General features: G+C 42.7%; 2 protein-coding genes and 1 pseudogene across 2 annotated transcripts; 2 read left to right on the top strand and 1 right to left on the bottom strand.

Moving 5' to 3' along the window:
* Positions 1 to 205: 205 nt before the first annotated feature.
* Positions 206 to 6724, top strand: LOC136551166 (KH domain-containing protein SPIN1-like). Its single transcript, XM_066542748.1, has 7 exons — positions 206 to 379; positions 524 to 612; positions 1333 to 1484; positions 1844 to 1963; positions 2051 to 2167; positions 3721 to 3864; positions 6160 to 6724. The coding sequence occupies exons 1-7, from the start codon at positions 297 to 299 to the stop codon at positions 6301 to 6303; spliced, it is 849 nt and encodes a 282-aa protein (XP_066398845.1). The 5' UTR covers positions 206 to 296; the 3' UTR covers positions 6304 to 6724.
* A 4233-nt stretch (positions 6725 to 10957) lies between these two features.
* LOC136551165 (ethylene-responsive transcription factor ABI4-like) lies at positions 10958 to 12570 on the bottom strand. The gene has a single exon (XM_066542747.1). It carries the CDS (start codon positions 12306 to 12308, stop codon positions 11271 to 11273), a length of 1038 nt encoding a protein of 345 aa, XP_066398844.1. The 5' UTR covers positions 12309 to 12570; the 3' UTR covers positions 10958 to 11270.
* Positions 12571 to 16530: 3960 nt separating this feature from the next.
* Positions 16531 to 24741, top strand: LOC136548251 (uncharacterized; annotated as a pseudogene).
* The last annotated feature ends 285 nt before the right edge of the window (positions 24742 to 25026 follow it).

Below are 25026 nucleotides of genomic sequence, written 5' to 3'. Positions count from 1 at the left end.
GTTGACGCTAACATAAATCTGGAAGAGATATCACGGAGCAGCAGTATGATAGGCCGGCCTTTTGCTACTCCAGCAGCCTCTCTTCCTGTATTCCATCGGAGAGCAGTCTCCCTTTATGCAGCAGCACCCACACAAACAGGGTGCAAAACCTTTTCTCTCTTGTGTTGTGGGCTGGGAGTGGGTCCCCCTCTCTCTCTATGATCATCACCCTCCTTCCACTTGGAAGGAAAAGGAAAAAACCCTCTCTTTCTCTCTTTCCCAGCTCTCTCTCTCTCCCTCTTCACCCGGCCGCCACCATGTCAGGCCTCTTCTACAGCCAGGGCTTCTCCCCTGCAAGAACCCTCTCCCCCCAGATTAGGAGCAACCCCGACGCTGACAGGTACTGATTTCTCACCCGGATTACTTGCTACCAACTCTTGATCCGACGATTGCTCCGTTTCCGCGCTTCCTTCCCTTCTCCCCCGCGATTGATTGGTTTGGTGCGCTGTGCTGACGCTACCGTCCCTGCTTGCTTCCTCTGCAGCCAGTACTTGGCCGAGCTTCTCGCGGAGCATCAGAAGCTGGGTCCCTTCATGCAGGTGCTGCCCATATGCAGCCGGCTGCTCAACCAAGGTGAGATCTTTTTTTTTATCCATCGCTTGCTCACTGTTGCTTGCCGATTGGTGGCAAATCTTGTGTGCTTGAGACTCAGAGGGGATTTCCTCTGCAATCGAGATTGGGGAATCGCCCGGCTTCAATGCTCGGGTGGCCGCCGATCTTTTTCTGCAGCTTATATGCTGGTGGGGAATAGTAGAGTTGCCAAGCCGTCATCTTGATTTGTCTTCACTGGCGTAGAGCGATCCCTTTAGTCTTATTGTCCCTGTTTCGCGATTGGGTCGACCTTTAGGTGATTTAGCCGATTGTTTTGATTCTCTTGCTACCAAGTTTGGTAATGAGTTCTTAGTTCATACTAGTTGATCCACAATCAGTGATCAAGATGGCTGAAAACAGCAATAGATCCCATTGATCAGCGAAGGTTTATATAGGGGATGCAATCAATTGTTCATTCCATCCTCGTGGCTTGCATTGTGCAGAGTGATAACTTAGCTGTACTGCATTGCATATTGATTATCTTGTTTAATAAAAATAGCATATTGTTTCCATTTGAGGAAACCATCTGCAGGAGCAGGACTACACAATCTGCTATCTATAGCCTATTATCTGGCATGTTTCTTATTCTTTTTTTATGTGTGCTGCTATTATGGCACCCTATGTTAAAACAATTTATTATTTCTTCTTTTCTGACTACTAACTCTGCTGATTTTCTTTTCTTCTGTCATTTGTGTCATGTAGAAATCATGCGGGTATCAAGCATGGTTCATGACCATGGATTTAGTGATCTTGACAGGCGCCGGTTTAGAAGCCCTAGTCCTATGTCTTCACCAATTGTCCGGCCTAATCTACATGGCAATGGATATGGTCCTTGGAATGGGATGCACCAAGAGGTAGGTGTATAATATATTAATTGCTGAAATAAGCTTCCTTTTTCAACATGTTCTAATCCCTTCAGTAACCTTCGTTTGTTATGCTATATTTTCATTGTTTTTGGAACTCCAATTCTTGCAACATTCTGATGACGGATAAAATCATGAAGGCTATGATGCTCTATAGAATGTAATAAAAAAAACCAAGCCCCGTAAATCTGCTCCCAAAGGGAGTCGACCCGGGCCTGCTGGGTGCTACTAAGGCACTACAGCCATCAGGCTGCAGACCTGTATTGTTACAATGTTCTGTAGTGAAGATACTTGAGTCCTAGAGGGTGTGTCTATGTCATATATAGTAATGTTTACTTTTAATATAACAGAGATTGGGCCTTCCTCCTCCTGGAACAAGTATGGATTGGCAAGGAGCACCACCAAGTCCTGGCTCTTATATTGTCAAGAAGATCGTACGCTTGGAAGTTCCCGTCGACTCTTACCCTAATGTACTGCCTCCCGCAACCTGTGCAATTTATCCTTCAGCACTGAATGACATTTCTTTTCTAATATCTTCTATTTTAAATTTTCTCTAGTTCAACTTTGTGGGGCGCATTCTAGGCCCAAGGGGTAATTCTCTAAAGCGAGTCGAAGCATCAACTGGCTGCCGTGTTTTTATTAGAGGAAAGGGTTCCATCAAAGACACAGAAAAGGTAACCAAAATATTGTTTTGCTTAAGCGCACCACACTTGTATGTTTCTGTACTTATGCTATCTTAAATTTAGCAAGATTTTATAGCTAGATAGGTGAAGGAGCTCCACTATTAAAGTATTGTCTGTCAAGAAACTCTATGAGCTGCATGCCACTTCAGGTTTCTTGGTTGACTTCTAGTACTAACATTGTTCTACTAGTCTTGCTTTTGTCATTTCTGCAATAGACTAGACATCAGCATTCACGATTAGAAAACGGGAGCCAAGCCTTTTTTTTTTCCTTGACTTGATCAGAAAACACAAACCAAGCCCTTTTTTTCCAGTTGACTAACTCAAACAGTATAAGGGCAAACATAATTTTGGACAGAGTGACAGAATAAATGAATGCTTACAGGCGTCACTTGCTTTTTATTATATTAGATCTTGTTGGCTTGGGACAGAGTGACAGAATGTCCTGCTCAAGATCCAGATCCCCCATGCCCATGGGACCCTGAGAAAGAGCAGCATTGTGATGACTAAGGGCAGTAGGTCACTTACATAATTTTAGGAGGAATTCTGCCATTTTTGCACTCTTCGTTTCTTTCTCTATCCTTCAGACAAAGCATCATTAGTTTGTCCATTTTTGTTTATGGCACAAATTCAAACCAAGGAGTGCTTCAATTCTGCGCTTATTGTTTTCTCGCTGTCACTAAATCAAAATATTTATGGCATAGAGCTTCAATGGATTGAAGCAAAAATTATGGGTTGCCTACTTATTTTTTTCTTAGAAGCTGGAGATAAGCCACGCCAAACATGGCCGATCCTAGATACACAGCTGGACTCTCCCCACTTCTAACTTTTGGCTCTCCCTATCAAAAGCAGCAGAAGCGCTGAAAAAGAATTGGTGTTTGGGAGGCTTGCTTGTTTTTTTTTTTCTGCCTTAGGGCCAATCCTAGATACATCTGTATTGTGAATATCCAGTAACCCTACTAATGGTATGGATATTTTTGGTCAGTATCCAAGTCCAGATATTCAATGTCTGACACCGTATGCAAATCTAGATAATCAGAATCATATATGATGTCAATATCCATTCATATATTATCCAACACAGCGACACTATCTGACAATATCCGTAACCAAATCTGAATTCGAGAAAAAAAATGACTATTTGAATTTGTATCCGTAGGTATCCATCCGTATCTGATCCATTTGCCCCCCTAGCTACTCGAGCCCTCCAACCGAAGATGGCTTGAAGAATCACATCTATTTGCTGTTAGTTTCGCTCGCTATGCCATGACCTAGACTTTGGTAACTTCTCAAATAGTAACATTTGGTTATTCCTTATGGTCAGATATGTTCAATTACTGCAAGTGAATTCCATGTGAAGTTTCAGCACTGCTTTGTTGTGTTTTCTTCTTGTTATGGATTGTGGATATGTTTTAGGATTCAGTCTGACCTCTTTAATTTATTCCCCTTACACCATTATTACAGCAATCAAGAAGTCATATTTCCCCTTCCTGTCATTCTCTTCTGCTTAACTCCGTAATGGTACGCTTTTTTTGTTGTTACTTCAGGAGGAGAAGCTTAAAGGAAAACCTGGGTATGAACATCTGAATGAGCCACTGCATATATTGATCGAGGCTGAGTTACCAGCAAATGTCATTGATACAAGACTGAGACAGGCACAAGAAGTCATGGAAGAATTGCTAAAGCCAGTGGTAAGTTCTTCTAGTGTACAATAAACTATACCGGGACACTCTTATGTCAAATACTGGGACACTCTTATGTTAATTGGTCAATGTTGTGGAAATATTACATGATCCATGTATTAAATCTAATAATATTTGGATGTTTATCACTTCAGGTATCTGTCTAACTCATTATAGTTTGTAAATCACTACTCCCTCCATTCTCATATGAGAGGCGTATTGGTTCTAGAAAAGTTTTCGCATATGACAGGCGCATAAGGAGTGATGCCTCAGTTCCGCATGCATGCATGTGAGTTTTCCAGAGGAAATAACTCCGACGCGTGCATACAGTCCGTTTATCGATCGCAAGTTATTTACTTCTCCTTCCCAACGGCTGGATGCACGCGTACTTAACTTGTTCTCAGTCGTACTGCTTCCCTTTCATACAGTCAGCTCTCGCTCTCAGCCATGGAGGAAGTGTCGCTCTCGGACACACTTCCATCTCTGCCCATCACTTCCATTACGGCATCGCTCAGCCCTTCACTGCCACCGGCACCAGACTTGGCCGCCTCGCCGGAGTTCCTTCGTGGCCTCATTTGGGTGCCAGACTCCGAGGATGAGTCTGACGAGGATGCGCTCGTGGCCGAGATCGACGAAGTGGTTGCCACAGCCGAGATTGAGATTGACGAAGCAGTTGCCGGGGCCAAAACCAAGCTTGTCGTTGCGGCCGAGATCGACGAAGCAATTGCCGGGGCCGAAACTAACAACGGTAAAGATGCATTAGACCATGAGGAGTGGTGTCGTCGTCGCGGCATTGGGATTCTGTGCTCTCGCTGTGGTCTCATACACGGGGAGTATACATTAGGAGCTTGGATCTATGGCTTCAACGAGTTTGACTGCTTGTAATTTTCCCTAACATCGATGATCTAAAGATGGACGGCGACACCATATTGTTCCCTGAGCACATATGGATGACCGAGAGTGCTGCTCATATTCCAGACTCAACCAATGTAGGCGATAAGCAAGATTAGTTGTTGCTCATATTCCAGACTCATCAATGACATCCCAATCGATCGTACTGCCATTGAGGTCCCAATCTGGCGTTGGCTCTTGGTTGAGATCGAATCCTAACTGTGCCATGGATTAGAGAGGAGAGGTGAGCATAAGACTTGTGCATGGAAGACGGGAATATATAGAGAGACATGGTGGATTCAAAATTTGGGGTCGCAAGAGTTTGCCCAGTGCGAGCGTTGGAATCTTTGGTGCTATGTTTTTTTAGAACCGAAATTGAGTCATACGCGAGAGTTAGTAGAAGAACCAAACGATTTGCCGAAAATATGATCGCGAGACGGCACGGCGCGGGCGTCGCAGGAGAGCGAGCTAGAGCGTGTGCAAGCCTGGCGGGATTTCCTGGCATGCGGAGCGTCGCGTACGGTTGGAACATCGCGCATGCAACATGCAAGATTAATTAGCGCGGCCAGGTGTTAATAAGATTTAGATGGAAGTTTGGATTCCTTGGTCTTGGTGAAAACTTCTTAGACGCCTCTCATATGAGAATGGAGGGAGTATTACAGACTAATGGTGTCAAGCTTTGCATTACTTAGTATCTAGTGACTTCTAGCAGCTAACATGCACAACATGTACCCTATAATTCTGTCTTGTCTAACTATGCAAACTGAAGTCAACAACAAAAGGAAATGTATATACTAAAACTGGAAAGTTTGTAGTATGCTATTCAATTGCAACTTTCTCAAAATATGAAGCATTCGTACTTTTGCCTAATATATCGTTAACTGCATGTAAATCATGAATTTCCCTGAAGTAAAATTAAAATGGACATTTTGGGATGTGTGTACCTATTACTTTTAAAACATTATCTAGCTGTGTCTTTGTGCATGTAGATTGGACATACAAAGGTTCATAGGTAAGTTTCTCTCAAAGGATACTATAGTATTATAATATTGAAAGGTTAAGATGCAGTGTCATTCTCGACAATACCACCTCTTTGTCAGTGACTTATGGCAGTATTAATTGGTTCCGTAGAGAAGATATATGTGTTGTCGTTTACTTGCAAGTAGTGGCCAGAGAAGAAATGCTATACTGAACTCTGAATACCATTAGCTTTGGCCTGTTGTGGCTGAGAGCAATTTCTTCACTCAATGTTTCTGTAAAGTGTTTTTCACTTCTCAGTCATTGTATGCATATATTGTATTTTTCGTTATATTTTCTTCTCTAACTTCTTAGAAATTCTGTTGAATTATGAGTGTCTTTAAGTTTCAGAGCACGCCTAGCTCAGAACTCAATTTTTGCGTTCCTTTGATGTAGGAAGAGTCACAAGATTTCTACAAGAGGCAACAGCTGAGGGAATTGGCTATGCTAAACTCAACTCTGAGAGAAGATAGCCCTCACCCTGGAAGTGTCTCCCCTTTCAGTAACGGTGGCATGAAACGCGCGAAACCAAGCCAGTAGAGAAGCTTTTGGCTCTCCACCCTTCAGTCGTTCATGGTGCAGCACCAGCAAGGTGCCCTCGAACTTGCGCTGTCCGTGTCGTGGGTGCTTGTGTAAGAAAAGGTACGCATTTGCTGCTGGACAGGTGGTCTGGTACCAATGTCGTCCCCTTGAGATGAGGAGAAATCGATGGCTGTTGAACTGTCTCGATCTGCGGTGGATCCAGCCATGCTGTTGTAACTTGTAAGGTGATGGACATTCGTTTTATTCGTTATTGACTGCTAACCCTAAGTAGATTATGATGCTGAGGATAGGTGGTTTCAGGGGAGACTAGTTATGCCCTGATAATGTGAGCTGGTTCGTTTAGGTGTTTAATTAGCTTGTATTGTTCGCGTTGCATTCTGGAGTTGCAATATCACAGATGATGACGCACTTCGCTCTATGATAGTTTGATGACAACTTTGAATGAACCATGTGAATTCAGAATGTTAGTACTTCTGTGAATCGATGGGGCGTTTATATAATGAGCATGTTCGTTGGTTGGTTTCTGGGCTGATAAATCCGGCTGGTGCTGGTTTGTTGTGAGAGAAAAAACATTGTTAGCTGGCTGATAAGCTCTGGCTGAAACCAACAAGTGAACATGCTGAATGTGTATTTTCAAATGAAATGCCCGCTAAATTATATTTTAGTTACTCCCTCCTTGCCTGAATATACTAATGTCTAGAGCTATTATAAGTCATACTTTTTTAAAAATTTGATTGAATTTATAGAAAAGAGTCAAGATTTATGACACCAAACTATATTTTTATAACATGGTGTCACAAATATTTGTGTTTTTTTATAAATTCGGTGAAACATAAAAAGTTTGACTTAAGAAACTCTAGAAAATTGATTTATTCAGAGACAGAGAGATGCGAGCAGATGTATCTGACCTACCCATCAGATTTGTGTGTGGTTCAATTGATGCCCGTTTGCGGAATTTGATTGTACTGTTCCTTCGTTGTGTGCTAGTTTGGGTGCAATTTGATTCATGAGAATTGTGGGAAAATGATGGATCCAAAGAAGTCGTTAGTGTAAGTTGATGAGAGCCTGGATTTGTTGAGACTTGAGAGAAATCTCTAAGATGACACCCAATTTTGAAACGGTAGAATCAATTGGCATATCTGGTCTAATTAAAACTTGCCAAGGCTGGTTGATGCTAGATAAGTTGTTTCTGCCTAGAAATGTTTGAACAGTGGTATTTTCTCGGTTTCAAATTATATGCCATACTGGTTTTTCTAGATGTATAGTTGTACATATTATCTAGACATAGTAAAAATTACGTATCTAGGAAAACTAAAATAATCTTTTTTAGCAACAGAGAAACTAAAATAATCTATAATTTGACGCGAAGTACCTCCCCTTGGACTGGCTCAGAGCATCTTCACCGGATATACTATAATAACCAGTTATATGAGATCCCTCAAAAGGAACTTTAGGATACTGAGGGGTCCCTGCTTCAGCAGATTGCCAAAATCTCACAATGATTTAGGACAGGGAGAGTTCTCCTATTTCTTTAGAAGAGATGGTGGTCGATTTAGGAGATCTTCTAAAGAATTTAGGGCTAAAAGATGTAACATGAAATCTACTTCGACCACTACATTTTCTATTTAAGCGATAGGGGAGAGGGTAAGAGATCTGGGCCTTGTTTAGTTGGCGAAATTCTTTGGGAAATGATATTATAGCATTTTTTTTTGTTATTTGACAATTAGTGTCCAATCATAGTCTAATTAGGCTTAAAAGATTCGTCTCGTGAATTTCGTCTAAACTGTGTAATTTATTTTATTTTTTATTTATATTTAATGCTTCATGCATGTGTCCAAAGATTCGATGTGACGAGAAATCTTGAAAATTTTTGCAAAATGAAGTGGAACTAAACGGTACCCAGGTGAAGATGCTCTCAGGTCCAGGCTCTTTCAGCGTAGTGCTCCTCGTAGTGAATTGAACCACGGCAATGTTTAGATTGCAAAAAATTTAAAACCGATGAATAGTAACATTTTCGTCTTATTTGGTAAATATTGTCCAATCGTGGACCAACTAAGCTCAAAAGATTCATCTCGTGATTTCGAAATAAACTGTGCAATTAATTATTTTTTTTACCTATATTTAATACTCCATGTAAACGACCTACATTTAATGCTCCATATAAGCGGCTAAAAATTAATGTGATGGAGAAAGAGTGGAAAAACTTAGAATTTAAAGGTGATCTAAACAAAGCCCACGTTAGCGGCAGGTACCAGTGGTAGCCCAAAAGTCACGCGGCGCCCTCCTCGGAATGGGTGATGACAGATTGACACCACCCGGCGCATACAGGGAAAGCTACTGGCATGCCTGCACCGAATGTCGGCGGCGGCGGAGCGGCGGCCGTTGGCAGGTACCGAGTCCCCCCAAACACAGAAAAGCCATGTTTAGTTGTCCCAAATTCTAGAATTTGGCACTATACAAAAAGAAGATTTTTCGTCACATCAAATTTATGATACATGTATGAAGTACTAAATGTTGACGAAATCAAAAACTAATTGCAAAGTTTGGTTGTACTTTGCGAGACAAACGTTTTGAGCCTAATTAGTCAACGATTGGACAATTATTACCAAATAAAAACAAACGCTACAGTAGCTACAGTAGCACAAATTCTGCCGGCGCCGAATCCGGTGGCCAACTAAACGCGGCCCTGGAACCTCAAGACGCCAGTTTCCGAGTTGCCCAACCCAAGCTGGTGCTGGACTCGATATTTCGTCGTGCTGGTCAGGGCAATGGATAAGGCAACGCAAGGGCAGTCCCAGCCGGCCGCCCAACCGCAGCCACAGGTTGGCGGGTGATGTAGAGCTGCAGCCTGCAGGTAGGGGAGAAGAACTACGGCTAATAAATGTTTCCATAAAGAGAAGGACAAAAAAAAAAAGAGCTACAGGCAGTCACCGAGTATACGTACCATATATCCATATCATCATGGGCTCATGGCCATGCCCAACGATAAATCCTACCTAAATTTCATTTCAGGATTACCCTTTTTATCTATATATATGGATCAAGGAGGAGGAGACACGACAAAATACGGTACAACTTTGTCCGAGCAAGAAATTCGATACCGGCGAAATAGTTATTTTCGTCGCACGATGCTTAGTTTCATCCCTAAACTATCCAAGTGGTCTTCAACCCTTAAAGTGGCTAGTTTACATGCAAAATTGTGTCCGAAAGTATAAACTTTAAATAATGAAATACACACTTTAGTAGTTCATAACAATATGGCTATTCTACCCCTAAAAATTACTGCCTCCGTCTAGAAATGATAGACGTATTTGACCATAGGAAAAGTCACACAAAATAGATTTTGACCAGCAATTTCTCTTATAGTATGTAGTCAATTGCTAAAGAATCAGATATCATATTATAGCCACTTTAAACACAAATCTATTGATGTAAGTTTTATGCTCTAAACTTGCACATAATTCGACTAATTGTTGACCAAACTTTGTAAAAAATGACTTTTCCTCCAATCCAATATGCCTAAGATTTCTAGACGGTGGTTGTTTTAGTTTTTCCTAGATCGAATTACCTTAAGTTTGTCAAGCTTGTACAAAAGAATAATAATATTTACATTACCGAATAAGTATGATTGGATTCAGTATGGAACGTATTTCTATAATATATTTATTTGATATCATAGATATAAAATTATATCTATGATTTAATAAAATGATTTAAGGTTAAAACTAAAACGTCAAGTTCTTTTTTTTGGGGTGGGGCGGGACGTGCTATATGTATGTCTCCCGTATATACCAGAGTAGGAACACGAAAAACACCGGATTTGATCTAGTCCTCTACTAGCAAACACCATGTTCGTCTGATCGTATCAACCATGATATAGTGTTTTCTCTTGCAACAAAACATCATTAGCCGGTTTATAAGCCACAGAAACAATCAAGCAAACAGGCTAAAAGAAGAACTGATTTGGTAGCACAAAAGGCAAAACATTGGGATCCGTTAGAAGTAGTTGGGTCAAATGGTTTGATTTGGAGGAACGAGGAAGGAAACGTACGGTACTTGGTCATGTAATAAATATGTTTGACTAGAGGCACGACAAAGACAAATCGGCAACTATAAACACAATTTGAAAGAACAAGCCAAGATGTGCCAGGAGGAACGAAATAAAGAGCTTCGAGGAACTCGCGATGAATGAATTGTTTGTATGCAACTAATCTGAGTTAAAATTGTTAATTATTGAGATATAGTACTCCGTATATAGTACTGAAATTAGGAGCTGTGGCTGTATACTCCTACTCGTAATGTTGTACCGGCAACTGCTTTATTTGCCCTTTTTTCCCCTCTGACCGCTGGCACGCAGTGACGCAACGCCATTTTGTTAGATACGGGTACTGCGGCCAGTGATCGTGCACTGACAGAAAAAGTGTAGCCTGCACGTGTGCTCGTTCTGCCCTGCCACTCGATACGTCATGGTTGTTGTTCACAGGTAGAGGTAGCGATACTCCCTCCTTACAAGTCTTTAACAAAGAAGAAGCGGAACCGCAGCCGTTACTTTCACTGCCATCCATCGTCGAAGGGCAAGAAACAACAGCGGCAGGCAACAATCTTGCAAACTCCACAGCAACAACCACCGTGTTCCGATCTTCTCATAATAAAAAAAAAAAACATTGTTCCGATCGAAAATTGTCAACAGATACTTATTTATTACACATGAATAATTCATCAGGTTTTACAAGATCAGTTCATCACCCGCTGCGGCGATTCCAGTCCCAGCAGCAGCATATGTACACAAATCATCAGTTTCACGAATCAGAGAGAGGTTACAAAAGCCTCTTCACATTAGCATCAATCGCAGTCACACGGCACGAGCAGCGGCCATTCAGATCGGCATCAAGATCAAGGAGCCGCGGTAGGGGATGGAACGATGGATACCAGTACCAGGGGGGTGCCGTCTCGGCCTCTCAGTCTCAGGCGCGCCCGGTCTCCTCGGCGGCGGGGACGCGGGTGTGGAGGGCGGGGACGCGCCCGCCGCAGCCCGACCGCTTCTTGCGCTTCCCGGAGCCGGACATCAGCGCCCACACCGGCAGCGGCGCGAACCGCGGCTGCGCCGGGGAGGAGGCGATGCACTGCCTCTTGCTTTCCGGCAGCAGAGGCGGGGGCGCCAGCCGCTTCTTCGGCGGAAGTGTCGGCAGAGGCGGCGGTGGAGGGTGATGGTGGTGGTGATGCTGCTGCTGCTTCTTCGGCGGGAGGGGGGGAAGCGGTGGCGGGTACAGCTGCTTCTTCGGCGGAAGCAGCAGAGGCGGTGGCGGGTACTGCAGCTGCTTCTTCGGCGGAAGCAGAGGCGGCGGCAGCTGCTTCTCCCGCTGCGGTGGTGGCTTCGCTGGTGGCGGCAGCTGCTTCTCCCGCTGAGATAGTGGGTGCAGCGGCTTCTCCCGCTGAGGCGGTGGCGGCGGGGGACGAGGGGGCAGGGCCGCAGCAGCCACCGGGGCTGGGCGGTGCGCGGGGAGAGGGAGCAGGCCGCCGTGAGCACCGGACGGGAGCAGGTTGCTGGAGGAGGACGCCTTGGGCCCTCCACGGATGCGGAGCCGCGCGGCGACGTAAGCGGCGGCGGCCTCCTCGGCGGTGTCGAAGGTGCCGAGCCAGACGCGGCGGCGGAGCAGCGGGTCGCGAATCTCCGCGGCCCACCGGCCCCACGGGCGCCGCCGCACGCCCGTGAACCTCGCGCTGCCCTCCCCCTCCTCCTCGTCGTCCTCCTCCTCCGCGCCGCCGCACACGGCGGACTGGAGCAGCACGCGGCTGCGCTTCACGCTCCCCGCCGACGCCGAGCCCGGATGCGCCGCGCCGCGCTCCTCTCCCTCCGCCTCCTCCTCCTCGCTGGAAGACGAGTCGGTGGCGTCCTCGTCGTGCACGATGATCCGCACCACCCGGCACCGCGGCGCCGCCGCGGCGGACCTCTTCGCCTCCTCCACGGCCTTCATCACCTCCTCCTTCAAGCTAGGGTCCATCCCCACGCCTCGGGGGACACGCCGCCTCCTTCACCCCATGGAAAAAGAGCCGCGCCGCCTCAGCGCACGGTCGCGGCGGCCATGGGCGGTCCTCGGCTAGGGCTAGGGCTAGGGCTTCGATCCGCTAGGGCAAGCGAGCTAATCGGCGGGCGGATTTCGGGACGGGAGCGGGAAGAGAAGAAGGCAAAGGGGAAATTGGGGAGGGACGGACGGAGTCGAGGGGAAATTGGGGGAAGGTATTAGTTGAACAGCGCAGGGGCGTTCCGGTAATTTCGCGGTGGTGGTTCCTTGCAAGGAGTCTCCGCCACAGGGGCGGTAGCGCCGTGTGGGGCATATTCGCTTCGGGAGCAGGGGAACGGGAGGAAGGGAGCGCGGAATGACGGGAGTGCCCTCGGGCTGGTGAGTGGAATATTCGTGGGTTTCAAAATTCAAACGGGGTAAATGCGGTAGGGGGTGGGGAGGAGTTTCAAGTTGAAGCAGGGTCCGTTTCTAGAAGCTGCTGCTAAAGCTAAACAGCCAAAGTGAGCTGGGTTTGGGCAGAGGGCAGTTTCAACTTGCGGAGCAAGAAGAAGTGGCAACCCGTGTGCATTAACAAAACACAGGTGCGATTAAAATACGTGATTATCTTGTTTATTTTAATGTTGGGAGATTATCAATGCATTTCGTATTGTATAAGTTGGCCAAAAATGCCCATCAATAGGGAATTGTGCGTTGTTGACGAACTATATATGTACACTAACAAACTAACGAAAATTAACAGGTGTTCGTACACGAAGGCTAGTAATGATTTTTTATATAGAGAGAGAAAAAGAGAACATGGTTATGCCATATATGAAAGCATTTAACAAAGGTTGTAATTACAAGAAGCAAGTGAAACTCAAATGTTAACATATGAGCATTAAGGGCAAAAAAAAAAAGAAGGTTTGTGGTCGACACGTTCTTCAAAAAGCATACGAGCGTTAGTTTCTCAAAACATGGTTAGCACCTTCTTATGTCAAGGGCTATGCTAGTGTCACACATGCTGCTACGCCTGATGCGCCCTGCGTCTCCTCTTGCTTTATTTTTTTTGGAAACACGTGCCTCCTCCTGTCGCTGTTGTGCCCCACGCATCCTCTGCCCGCCGAGATACATGAGAGAGAGAGAGGGAACATATCGTGCGTACCCCAATGCGAGAGAGTGAGCGCAGTGCCCATGCCCATATGCGAGAGACCCAGCTGCACGAGAGTGAGAGCGATCACAGCGCGCGTGCCCCAATACGAGAGAGAGGGATGGAGCACAGGGGCATGCACATGTGTGTGAGCGGGCAACATGCTCCACCGTGGGGGGCACGCCTGGTGGAGCAGGGGCGCCTGGTGCAGCACGTGCTTGTCCGTGAATTAGAGTGCATGTGGGGAGCAGCACCAGTTGCAATATACTGAAACAAGGTGAAACAATTAAAACGTACGTTTATAACATATGTGTATAACCACTGCAATATACTCTTTTCATCCCTAAATAACTGCGAGTTTTGGTTTCCGTGCCGTAAGTTTGCATGGAATTATAGAAAATACGTACAACATTTGTATCTTCAAATAAGTTTATTATAAAAATAGATTCAACTATCTAATGATATTAATTTTATAACATAAATGTTAGTATTTATATATATATTTAGTCAAATTTGTTTTCTGGGAAGTGAAAACGGCTAGGAACAGAGGGGGTATGCAACGTCCATTTAAACTAAAACAGGTGAAATATTTAGAACATACACTTATAATATATGTATGAAAACATATGCAACACCCAGATAACATGAAAACACTTTCTGCAACATAAGACTGAAATATATGAAACATTTTGGAGCATACTGTTGCAACATATGTGTAAAAACATATACAACATCCAGATCAAAACACTTGCAATATACGTCTGAAAACAAATGAAACAGTTTGAACAAATGCTTGCAACATGACTCTGTAACACTTGCAACATATGCAACATGTGTAACATCCCCGATCTACTTTTACAACATCAAGATGAAATAATTGCAACATACATCTGAAATGTTTGAAACACTTGAAACATATATATGCAGCATAAGGGAGGAAAGGCTGGGCCAGTTGATTCCGGCCGTCGGGGTGGGAGTCGGCGGCGAGCCGCGGTGTGCAAGCACCACCAGCACAGGCCAAGCTCACCTTGGCTCGGCCAGGGAAGACCTGAGGCGCCACGGCACGTGTACCCTAACGACCACGGCGGGTCAGCGGCGCGCCCAACGGCGATGGGCAACGGACGAACGGCGAGAGAGCGAGCGACGCAGGTGACTGACATGCAGGTGAGCGGCACAAGTAGCGAGGGTGCGCGGCGTGGCCGGCGATGGGGAGAAGGGCACGGCGCGGCAACCCGACAAGAGCGGGCTAGGGAAGAGGCGAACGGATGAGTAGCCACACCGAGCGACCTAGGTGGCTGCCACACAGGTGAGCGTCGCAGGGAGCGAGACACGTGGCGTAGCCGGCGACGTGAAAAATGAAATGGTGCGGCAGCCCGACAGGCGTGCGCTGGAGAATGGGGTGGACGGATGAGCAGCCACGCTGCTTTGGGATCGGGCGGATAAGCACGAAGGAGTGGGATGTTGGCTCGGAAGGGGCGGGCAGATAAGTACAAGGGAATAGGGATTTATTTTTTGTTTAGGGCCCGCGGCTAGGGAGCCGCATCCAGACATAGAGTCACGGATGGACACTCTGCAGGAAGTATTTCTGTTTTTCATAGTGGCAAATCCGAATTTTGTGTATTCACAATGGCTTCACTTCATGGCACCATTGCCATCATTCAATCATTTGCGATTTTCCAGTGTCCATTGCATATTTTCGTAACATCCTCATTTTCAATAAAAAAAATCAATACCTATCCCTTAAATTGTAATAACAAAATTGCAAGCGTCAAAATGGCTGCTTGTTTCGTTTTGTTTCAAAAATAATTAAAACCCTATTAAGATCCACCCAGCTAACTATTAGTTGTGTTTAGCTGGGATAGGAGAAACCAACTAATAGTTAATTGGTAGCTGGTGTTTGGCAAGATATTAGCTGGTTTATCGGTTGAGGATTCAAATAGAACTACTAATTGTCAAAAGCTAACTATCAATTACTCCCTCTGTCCCAATAAAAAAAATACAATTTTAGATTTGGAACAAGTCAAACTTGTTAAGGTTAACTAACTTTTTATAAAATATTATCAATATATGTCCAAATATATTTACTATGATAATTTAATGATATTCGCCCTGTTCTGTAGCAGTATTTTTCAGCGAACGAACAGTGTTTTTCTCTCACAATAAATCAGTATAAGCATTAGCATAAGTTCAATTTCAACGAAACGAACAGGGCCATTAATTGGTATCAGTAGTTTTCATATAAACATGATCAAATTTCAAATTGTTGGACTTTTAGAGAAGTGATAATTGCATGCTTTTTTAGGATGGGATGCAAACAGGTCCTTAACTTGTTCATTTTGTTTTATTTATCTGTTATAGCAATATAAACAAGGAAATCATGTTGATTCTGCACGAAAATACAATAAAATTGGCAGCCTGGTAGTTCAAGCACTAAAAAACAGGAAATCTATAGCTCACTCGAGCAATCTTTTGGCATCTGTCACTCGATTTTGGATGCCGTCCGATCCCTCTGTCCCTCATCTGCGCCGTCTGTGTTTCATTTGCTTTGCTCTGTGTCTGACATGTGTGTCCATCTTGTCAGTGCCTACTGTTTTGATTTTTGGGAGTCGCGCCTTATTTTCTGGTTTGGAACGGAGTCCTCGTGTTTGCCGCTTCATTTCCGCCTACGTTTTGTCTTCCTCGTCTATCAGTGGAGCTCGAAGAGGCGACGCGAGGCGATGCGAGGCGTCTCGGGGATTCAGCGCTAGGGTTCATGATTTCTTCATCGATTTCTGCTTTTAGTTCCATGGATTTGAGCTATTTTGAGTTGTATGCATGTATTCTGAATCTCCTGTGTCGTCTTCCTCTTCTGTCAATGGATCTCGAAGAGGTGACTGGAGGCGACGCGAGGCGTATCGAGGATTCGGCGCTAGGGTTCGGATGTTGTTCTTCCCCTTTTCTATGGTGGTCTGTGATCTGTTCATATTGAGATTTGCTGCTGACCCGGAGCTTGGATCGTCCACGGTGCTAGGGTTCGTTAATTTATGTTCATAGTTTTATTTTTTTTGTTGTTGTGGATTTGGATTGTATCTATTAATGTTTCATTCTGACAAAATTCATTTCTATATCTTTGTAGTTTTGTCGATCATTTTGGAGCTGCGACGCCCTATTCTTCAGTGATTGTATTCTTCTGGAGATTGGATCAGCGTCTGGTATAAGGTATTAGTTTCTCTATTCTTTTCTTTGTATTTCCTTTCGTTGTGCAGCTATGTGTTGAGTTGTTTTGTGTATTGCGCTTATCTGTTGAATGTGTTTTAATGGTTGATTGATCTATTTTCATGTTGTTCGGTGCTCTAGGTTCTGGTTCAGTAGTAGTTTTAGGATGAGGTCAACTAGAATCTATGTTTACTTCGGTTTTTATTTTGTAGAAGTTATTTCGATTTTAAGTTTAGGTTAAGTTGAGTACATCCTATTTTCAGTTCAAGTTTAGTTTAATAGAATCAATTTTTAGTTGTAGTTCACATTTATTTTTGTTCGGAAGAATCTATTTTTAGTTTTAGTTGAACTGAAGTTCAGGTTAAGTTTAGTAGATCTTATTTTCATTTTAATTCAGTTCTAGTTCAATTTTGTTTCAGGCTTCATTGTTTAAGCTGTTAGTTTAGTTAACTTTTAGAATTTCAGTGTATGAAATTTGTTCTGTTATATCATGTTTGGTTTCATTTTCATTTTAATATACTTCTAGTTCAATTTGTATCAGGCTTCATTCTTGTAGTTGTTAGTTTAGTTAATATTCAGAGTTTTAGTTTATGAAATATGTTTTGTTATATCACGTTTGATTTCCTTTTTTTCATTTATTGCCTTTAGCTTCTATGTTTACTTCAGGTTCATGTTTTTAGAATTTATTTGCATTTTAAGTTCAGGTTTAGTTGATTTCATCTTATTCAGAGTTTTAGTATGTTTTTTTGTTTTATTTTGCCATTGTGAGTCACTTGTGAAGCAATCATGTTTAAAATCATTACTTATCTCTATCTATAGCTCTCCCTTACGTATTAGCTTGGAGTATTTTTGCAATGACTATGTTTTTGTGTTAGTTTACTTCTTATTTTGCTCCTTTGTGATACATGATTGTTTTGTGTTTGTAGATGGATACTAGAGGTCAAAAAAGCGTCGAGTTGCTGGTTTATGTTCTGAAGATGATTTTATTGATTTAGAAGATAGTCAGAGTGATGATGTGATGTGTTCTCAATATGTTAATGATGATTCTTTTGGTGATAAATCAAGTTCTGATGTTGAGATGTTATCTGAGGTAAGTTTTTTTTATTTGTTCAGTTGTATTATATTGTTTTACATATTTTAGTTATAATGTTTGTTTTTGGTCATTTTTAGGATTCTTCATCTGATGATTCAGCTGTTCAGAGGTTCAGTAAAACTTTGTATGAACAGTGTTTGAAAGATGTATGTTTCCTTGTACCATCTGTCCATCATGTTTGTTTCTTTGTCTGTTCAGTTCCACTTGTTTTTTTAATTCCAATAGTGAAACTTGTTGTATGTGGCTAGTTACTTGGTTTTGTAGGCTATGTATTATTTATCATTTTTATTTCTGCAAGGTCTGTGTTGTGCTGGTGGTTGCATCTGATCCTATGATCCATATGACTGTGATGCTAAGCTTCACTCCCTCCATTTTAGATCTCATTCTACATTTCTGCTAACCTTTTTTATTGATTGTTGCCAATCTTGTGCCTCTATAGTCCGAAATAAGAGTTTCCTATTGTTAGTCTTGATTTGTCAATGCTATGCCACTCCTTGTTTGTGGATGGACATTATTTTGCTTGTTATTGATTAGTTATCTCAGAAAATCAAATATCTGACCACCTTTAGAATTTTAGTGCTTTTGCTTTTGTCATTCTCTGTGCTTTTCTTATATTACTATTTAATCTGTTACACTTAATATGTCATTGATTAGTGAAGACGTTTTTGTTTCTTTTCTTTCATTGTATTTTTTCAATGAAGCTATCCGTTTGTGATAATGCAATCTATATTTGGTTTTATTCAATGAGAGTTGCTATCTCTTTTGAAGATTTGTTCAAATTGGCCTTTTAGATTCAAGTAGCTATTATTGTTTTTTATATTTTTTGTGTTTAAATTCCCTTCAAATAAATCTTCATTTTACTTTATATTTTTTGTCCTTATTTCAGTATGAAAGAATCAGGGCCTTAAAGTGTAAAATGTTTGTGGCTTTGCTAGCTCAGGTATTTTTTTCTTTTCTATTTTTAGTACTATATAATTTATTTATTTTCTTTTCTTTGTTAATATAATCCAAGAAGCAGAAATCTTCAAAGGCTTCGTCTGGTGGGTTTACTAGGCAGTCTGTCAGTAAATTTGCTACTGTCATTAGTTCCATGTCTGAAGCTAAGAAGGATGTTATCAGGAGATATGGATTTGGCTCTCTACTGCTTTTTGACAAGTGTTTTGTCCCTAAGAAGTTTTCTAAGTGGCTAGCGTCTCTTGTTGAGTCGAAATCTGGAGATCTTATTGTTCATGGGAAGGTTACATCGTTGACTGCCAAATCTATGAATCTTGTTCTTGGTATTCCTGTTGGTGGTACTCCTTTTCCTTCCAATTATGCTGCTACCAGAGCTATTATTCTATCTAAGATTGACAAGACTTCTTTGCCTCAAGTTTCTTTCTTTGCTGATAAGTTGGCAGCCGATGATCTTACTGATGAAGTAGTGCTAATCTATTTTTTGGTTGTGGCTCTGCATTGTTTCCTTTGTCCAAACTCTAATTTGGTTCCGAACCCTTGCTACCTTGGTGTGTTTGAAGACCTTGAGCATATAAGTTCTTTTGACTAGTCAGGGTTTGTTTTTGCGTTGGTTGCTTGATGGTATTAAGAGTTTCAACAAAGGAAAGAAAGATGGTCAGAAAAATTTTGGTACTCTTAGTGGATGTATGTTCTATCTTGCTATAAGTTATCTCTAGTCTATGTGCATTGTTTTTATTATTTTTGAATTCTTATTTTTGTATCATTGTGTTTGAATTCTTTAGTTTATTCTAATTTTTTACTTTTTTTGTTTTATTGGCAAGGCTATGTATTTGGATCATGTTGACTTCTCTCATCGCCTCTTCTTGATTTTGAGAAGATATGCTATCACAAGGTATTTTTTTGGTCATATTTTTTTGTTTATATGTTTTTATGTTTTAACATTTTTTTCTTGTTTGATAGGCTTTGACTTCTTAGCAAGAATCAGTTCCTAAGGCTTCTGATGTTGCTGAGTTCTTGTCTAAGCTTGAAGCAACTTGTGGTTGTGATGCGCCTGATAGTTTGAAGGCTAGTTTATTGAATGTCATTGAAGAACATTGCAAGGGTTGTCTTCCTTGTATTCCTGTTGATTTGGTCTCTCTTGGTGCTCTTCCTGATGATTTGAAGACCATGTTCTCCAAATTGATGAATCATGTATATTCATTTAAGCAAAAGTCACAGGAATTAGTTATTAAGGTTTTGAAGGAGTTTGCTGATTATGAAAGTTCTTCTAATCCTCATATTGCTTCTCCTGAGATGGCTGCTGCATCAGAAAATATAAATGGTTTTCATCAACCTCATGATTCTCAGGTATTACTTGAGTTTGTTTTTTATGCTTTTTTATTGATATATTGTTTTGTCATTTATAAGTTTCATTCATGTGAATTGTAGGTTAATGTTGAGAAATTTGAAAGTGCTTCTTTTCTGGTTAAGGATCTTAGTGAGTTATCTTCTGTGCCCATCCATTGCCTATTGTTTTGTTTTAGTAATGATGTGTTTCAATTTGTTGTTTTATTTCATGTGTTCATATTAGTTGCTCCTCTAGTTGGTACTCAATTTGGAGGTCAGGGTCTCATGGGTGTTGCTCCGAGTTCATCTTCCAAGTGTGAGTTATTTATATTTTTTTCCTTTGTATTTGTGTTTCATTAGTAATATTTTTTGTTTTAAATTTATTATTTTTAAAAATTTTATTAGGTGTTCCTTTATCTTCTAAGAAGCAAGTTACATTTGGTTTAGTTGTTCCTCCGAATGATCTTTCTCAGCCATATAATCTTTTTCCTAAAAGTGTTCGTCGAGGTCATCTTTGTAACACCCTAAAATTTGAATTTTTGGAAATAGAGCTAAAATGATTTAATTTGAATTTTTTGTGCTCATGAAAATATAGGAAAATAAAAAATTTCATTAATTTAAAATTTATCATGAAAACTTCCCTCCTCCCCTTCTAGCCCGAAGGCTAGCCGGCCCAGCTCCCCATCCCCCTCTCCTTCCCTGTGGCCTGCTCCCTCTCCCGTGCGGCCCGCTCCAGCTTTTCTCTTCCCTCGGCCCAGCGCGCTCGCGTCTCTCTCAGCGCCGGCCCACACGCGCCGTAGGCCCAGCTCATTTCCGCGGCCCAGCTCTCCACCGCTCCCATAGGCCGCAGCCCACTCAGGCAGTCGCCGCCCTCCCTTCCTCTCTGGCTGACAGTTGGGCCTCGTCCCTGTGTCGCTGACATGTTGGACCCACGCGTCGGTGGCATCTTCCACCTTGAGTCGGCATCAAGCCAGACTCTACCGCCGCCGGAGTACGCTGCCGCCCCACCTCCACATCATTGCCATGCGCTCCAAGCCGCTTTGCCCCTTAAATACCGAGCAGCAGGTGACACGCTGCCCTTGTCCCAACCCTGGCTCATAGCCACCGCCTCTATTTTAGCATGCAACGCCACTGCCGCAACCATAGCTGTCGCCGAGCCCTGCGTTGCCTCGCTCTATCCCCGTCCATTCTCTGCCATCGAAAATACCCTAGGTTAGTTCGCCTTCATCCGCTCTCTCCTCCCGTGCAAACCCCGCGGCCATTGATGCCCAAAGTCATCGGATTGATGAACTCCGGCGAGGTCTCTAGATTTCGGCGATGGCAACCACCGCGCCTGGCCCTGTTCCAGCGGCCGCGTCTTCTCCCTCCCTCCCTCTTCTAATCCCCACAGTCCGCTCTCGATCCGACGGCCTAGATTCACCAGTACCGTTTCAGCCAGCAACTTTGCAAAAGAACCCCCGCACGTTTGTGGATTTGAACTCGTTGTCCCTGTAGTTTTGCTATAGAGCCCCTATAATTGGATATATTCAAACCCGTAGTCTAGGGCATACTTCTAGAGTACATTTTCCTATTCTGAAAGCGTAGTTTCTCTCTATTAGTTTCAGAATACGTTTTCTCTTTCTGGAAAACATAGAATTTCTCTGTTAGATTCAAAATACGTTTTCTTCTTTTGAAAACATAATTACTTTGGTTAGATCCAAAATACGCTTTCATCTATTTATAGTTTTGTCACTAGGCCTAACTTCTCCGTTTTAACTCCGATTTGACCCGTTCAAGTTGTGTTAGATTCATAATTGTGTAATCTACATGTTCATCCTACTGTTAAACATGTTTTCAACTTTTGAAATTCAAGGTTAGATTTAATCTATTATTTTATTAAAGGAAATCTTGTTTAATTCATAACTTCTTTGGTATAGCTCTGATTAGAGTGTTTTTCACGTCTGTGTGTTTGTAGTAATGTGTAGAACATCTTTAAAGCCTTTTTACTTGTTGTTTATTATGTTGGATGTACTATTCTAATCTAGCTCTATTGTTTGCTTCGTGTATGATTGCGTGGATGCTTGTGTGGTGCTTTATGATCATGTCCAGTCGGTGTGGTTTGCGTTGGTGATATAGAAGAAGTTAGTGATCCAGAAGAAGTCTTTTGGAGGTTACAATTCAGTAGAAGAAGGATCTGAGTTTAAGTCAAGTATAGCATGGGATTATCCTTGTTGTCCTATACACCTTTAATCATTTAATTCATGCTGCATGTGTCTACCTTGACTATCACTAAGGATTTCCTAGTACTTTGTTACCTAGTACCTTGATTCCTATGGGTTTATGCATTGGGTAGTATGATGCTAGTGCTCAAACTAAAGCCATGATCTTGTAACTTGATTAATGGATTATGCAATAAACACTAAAAGATGCCTTTTAACAACATAGAACAAGGGGGCTAGAGCATTGAGCTATTTTTATGGTGCTCTAGTTTCCTCTTCCCAAGGACTTATCTGTAAGTGATTATCTAGGACTTATAGTATAACTTTGAGGGCTACATGGCTCTGGCTTTAGTCAAGTATGAGGACCTTTTCTAGCTTGTTAGTGGTTACCTTCATGGCGCAAGAGGGGCTCCGATTGGTTTGATTTTGGCCTGCCAAGGGAGTGCACTTTGGTTTCCTTAGTCACACCTTGGGGGGATGGATCTTACTGGTTGATGGGGAATCCTTAGCGGCCCTAACTTGTTAGACGAACCTTTGAAAGGCTTCATAGTGAACCCTGCCGACCTTCCATGGTAGTGGGTTAAAAGGCTCATGACCTCAGGCGAAAGGGTAAATCACGACTCACAGTGAAAGTGTTCAACCTCTACAGAGTGTAAAACTATTATAACAGCCATGCTCATGGTCATGAGCGGCCTTGGATATATAGGTTTTACACTCTGCAGAGGTTGTACACTTTCACTATGAGTCATGATTTACCCTTTCGCCCGAGGTGATCAGCCTCTTGACCCACTACCAAGGAAGGTCGGCAGGGTTCACTATGAAGTCTTTCAAAGGTTCATCTAATAAGTTAGGGCCATTAGATTCACTCGACAAACAGATATAGGAACCCCCCTGTCGAATGGCATAATTCCATCATGGCTATACACATAAGAGTAGAGGATGTCCTATACCCGATTTGTTAAGCCATTCTTACGCCAATAAAGGTAACCTCTAACAAGCTAGAAAAGGCCCTCATACTGAGCTAAAGCCAGAGCCATATAGCCCTCATAGCTGTACTATAAGTCCCGGATGATCACTTACAGATAAGTCCTTAGGGAGAGGAATCTTGAGCACCATAATAATAGCTCAATGCTCTAGCCCCTTGTTCCATGTTGCTAAAAACATCTTTTAATGTTTATTGCATATACCATTAGTCAAGTTACAAGATCATGGCTTTAGTTGAGCACTAGCATCATACTACCCAATGCAATACCCCATAGGTATCAAGGCATAAGGTACAAAGTACTAGGAAATCCTTAGTGGTAGTCAAGGTAGACACATACAGTATGAATTAAATGATTAAAGGTGTATAGTGTAACACCCCAGGTGTTTGGCTTCTACATTTGCACTTGTATTTCATGAACATAAGCATCAGTCATCCATTCATGAGCTTATATTGCATGAAACATGTTTTCGAAACATTGCAACATATTGTTATATTTCATGTGTGTTGATTGTATGAAATGAATAGTGTGCAACACTCAAGTGCAACATGTGCAACTCACTTTAGTGAAAATGGTTAGTTAGTACTATGCAATAAAATCATGAAACATGTGAAACATGACTTTGAAACAAAGGTAACATTTCACTTGTTTTTTCCTTGTTTCAATGCATGTGATGCTTGATTTTGGTATGACCAATGTGGGGTGTGGCTAATTATTCTCCTAAGAACCTTAGTTACACTTAGAATGTCATTAGGTACATTGTTCATGTTGACCATGTTGTCTAATTATGATTTCAAGTAATAGTTTGACTTGTATTGACCCTTGAACACTTTTGTTTGACTGTTTAAAAAGTACAATTTAGAGTGTTTGCATGTCTGAGCAACCTAAAGCAAAGTTGTAGGAAATTTCCTAAGGAACAAAAGTTATTTTATGACAAACTCATGAAAATGTGCAAAACATGCTCAAAAAGGGCCCACAAGTCAGTGTTGAGGGTTGATTCAACACTTAGAAAATTTTCTAAGTATGAATTGCAATTTCAGTTTCTTTTACCCAACTTGTTCACCTTGTAGCTCCCAAACAAAGCTGAATTAGCTCGAGCTCCAATTGGCAAACTTGTAGTACTCACTTGGATCTCAAACTTTGTCAATTACCCCATGAGCTAGATCATCACAGATTTGGAGTTTGAAGGTCCTCAAGTAACGTTGTTAGGCTTGATCGGTTAACTGAATCGGCGCTACAGTGTTTCGACGGGTTTCAGAACTCGATGGCCGCGTGGCGCCATGCATCGTGGCTGGCCTGATCGGCTAGGCCACGTCATGCCAGAGCACATCAAGTGAAGCCACAGTGCATGACTGTGATTCCCCGCGTCTCAATTCATCAGCTCGTCTCCTCTTTCGCCTCCTCCGCTCGCCCGCAGCAGCTCCACCGTCGCCATAGCCAGCGCAAGCTCATGCCTCATCACCTATTGCCACCGCCACAGCTCCGTCGTGTCCTCCTCTACCTCGTCAACCTTCTAGCCAAGCCAGATGAGCCATAGGTGAGGGCCTTTGGTAGTTTTCCGACGCCGTCGCCATGGCCGTACCTCGCCGGAGTGGAGCTCACCGCGGCCAACCACCACCAGAGTCCTCTTGTTCTCTTTTCTTTCTTCCTTCAGCTCCCCCATGAGCCCTAGAAGCTCGTACCAAGCTTAGCCGTGCCCTACATGGCCGGACATTGCCGGAGCATCGCCAGATTTCCTCCGCTGTCCGCCATGCACGTCGCCATTAGTGTTCGAGTTCGGTAGAGGTTGAGGTGAGGGCATAGATAGGTGCACATTGTCATG

This window comes from Miscanthus floridulus, chromosome 4 (assembly GCF_019320115.1).
Source record: "Miscanthus floridulus cultivar M001 chromosome 4, ASM1932011v1, whole genome shotgun sequence".
Taxonomy (NCBI): domain Eukaryota; kingdom Viridiplantae; phylum Streptophyta; class Magnoliopsida; order Poales; family Poaceae; genus Miscanthus; species Miscanthus floridulus.
Note: the sequence above shows the minus strand (reverse complement) of the source record. Positions and strands in the feature narration are given on the sequence as shown.

Bases quoted from the DNA above. Each gene is read 5' to 3' on its own strand.
- LOC136551165 (XM_066542747.1), bottom strand. From the start codon at position 12,308: ATGGACCCTAGCTTGAAGGAGGAGGTGATGAAGGCCGTGGAGGAGGCG.
- LOC136551166 (XM_066542748.1), top strand. From the start codon at position 297: ATGTCAGGCCTCTTCTACAGCCAGGGCTTCTCCCCTGCAAGAACCCTC. The intron at 1,964-2,050 runs GTACTGCCTCCC...AATTTTCTCTAG, and splicing joins CCGTCGACTCTTACCCTAAT to TTCAACTTTGTGGGGCGCAT. The intron at 2,168-3,720 runs GTAACCAAAATA...TTGTTACTTCAG, and splicing joins CCATCAAAGACACAGAAAAG to GAGGAGAAGCTTAAAGGAAA.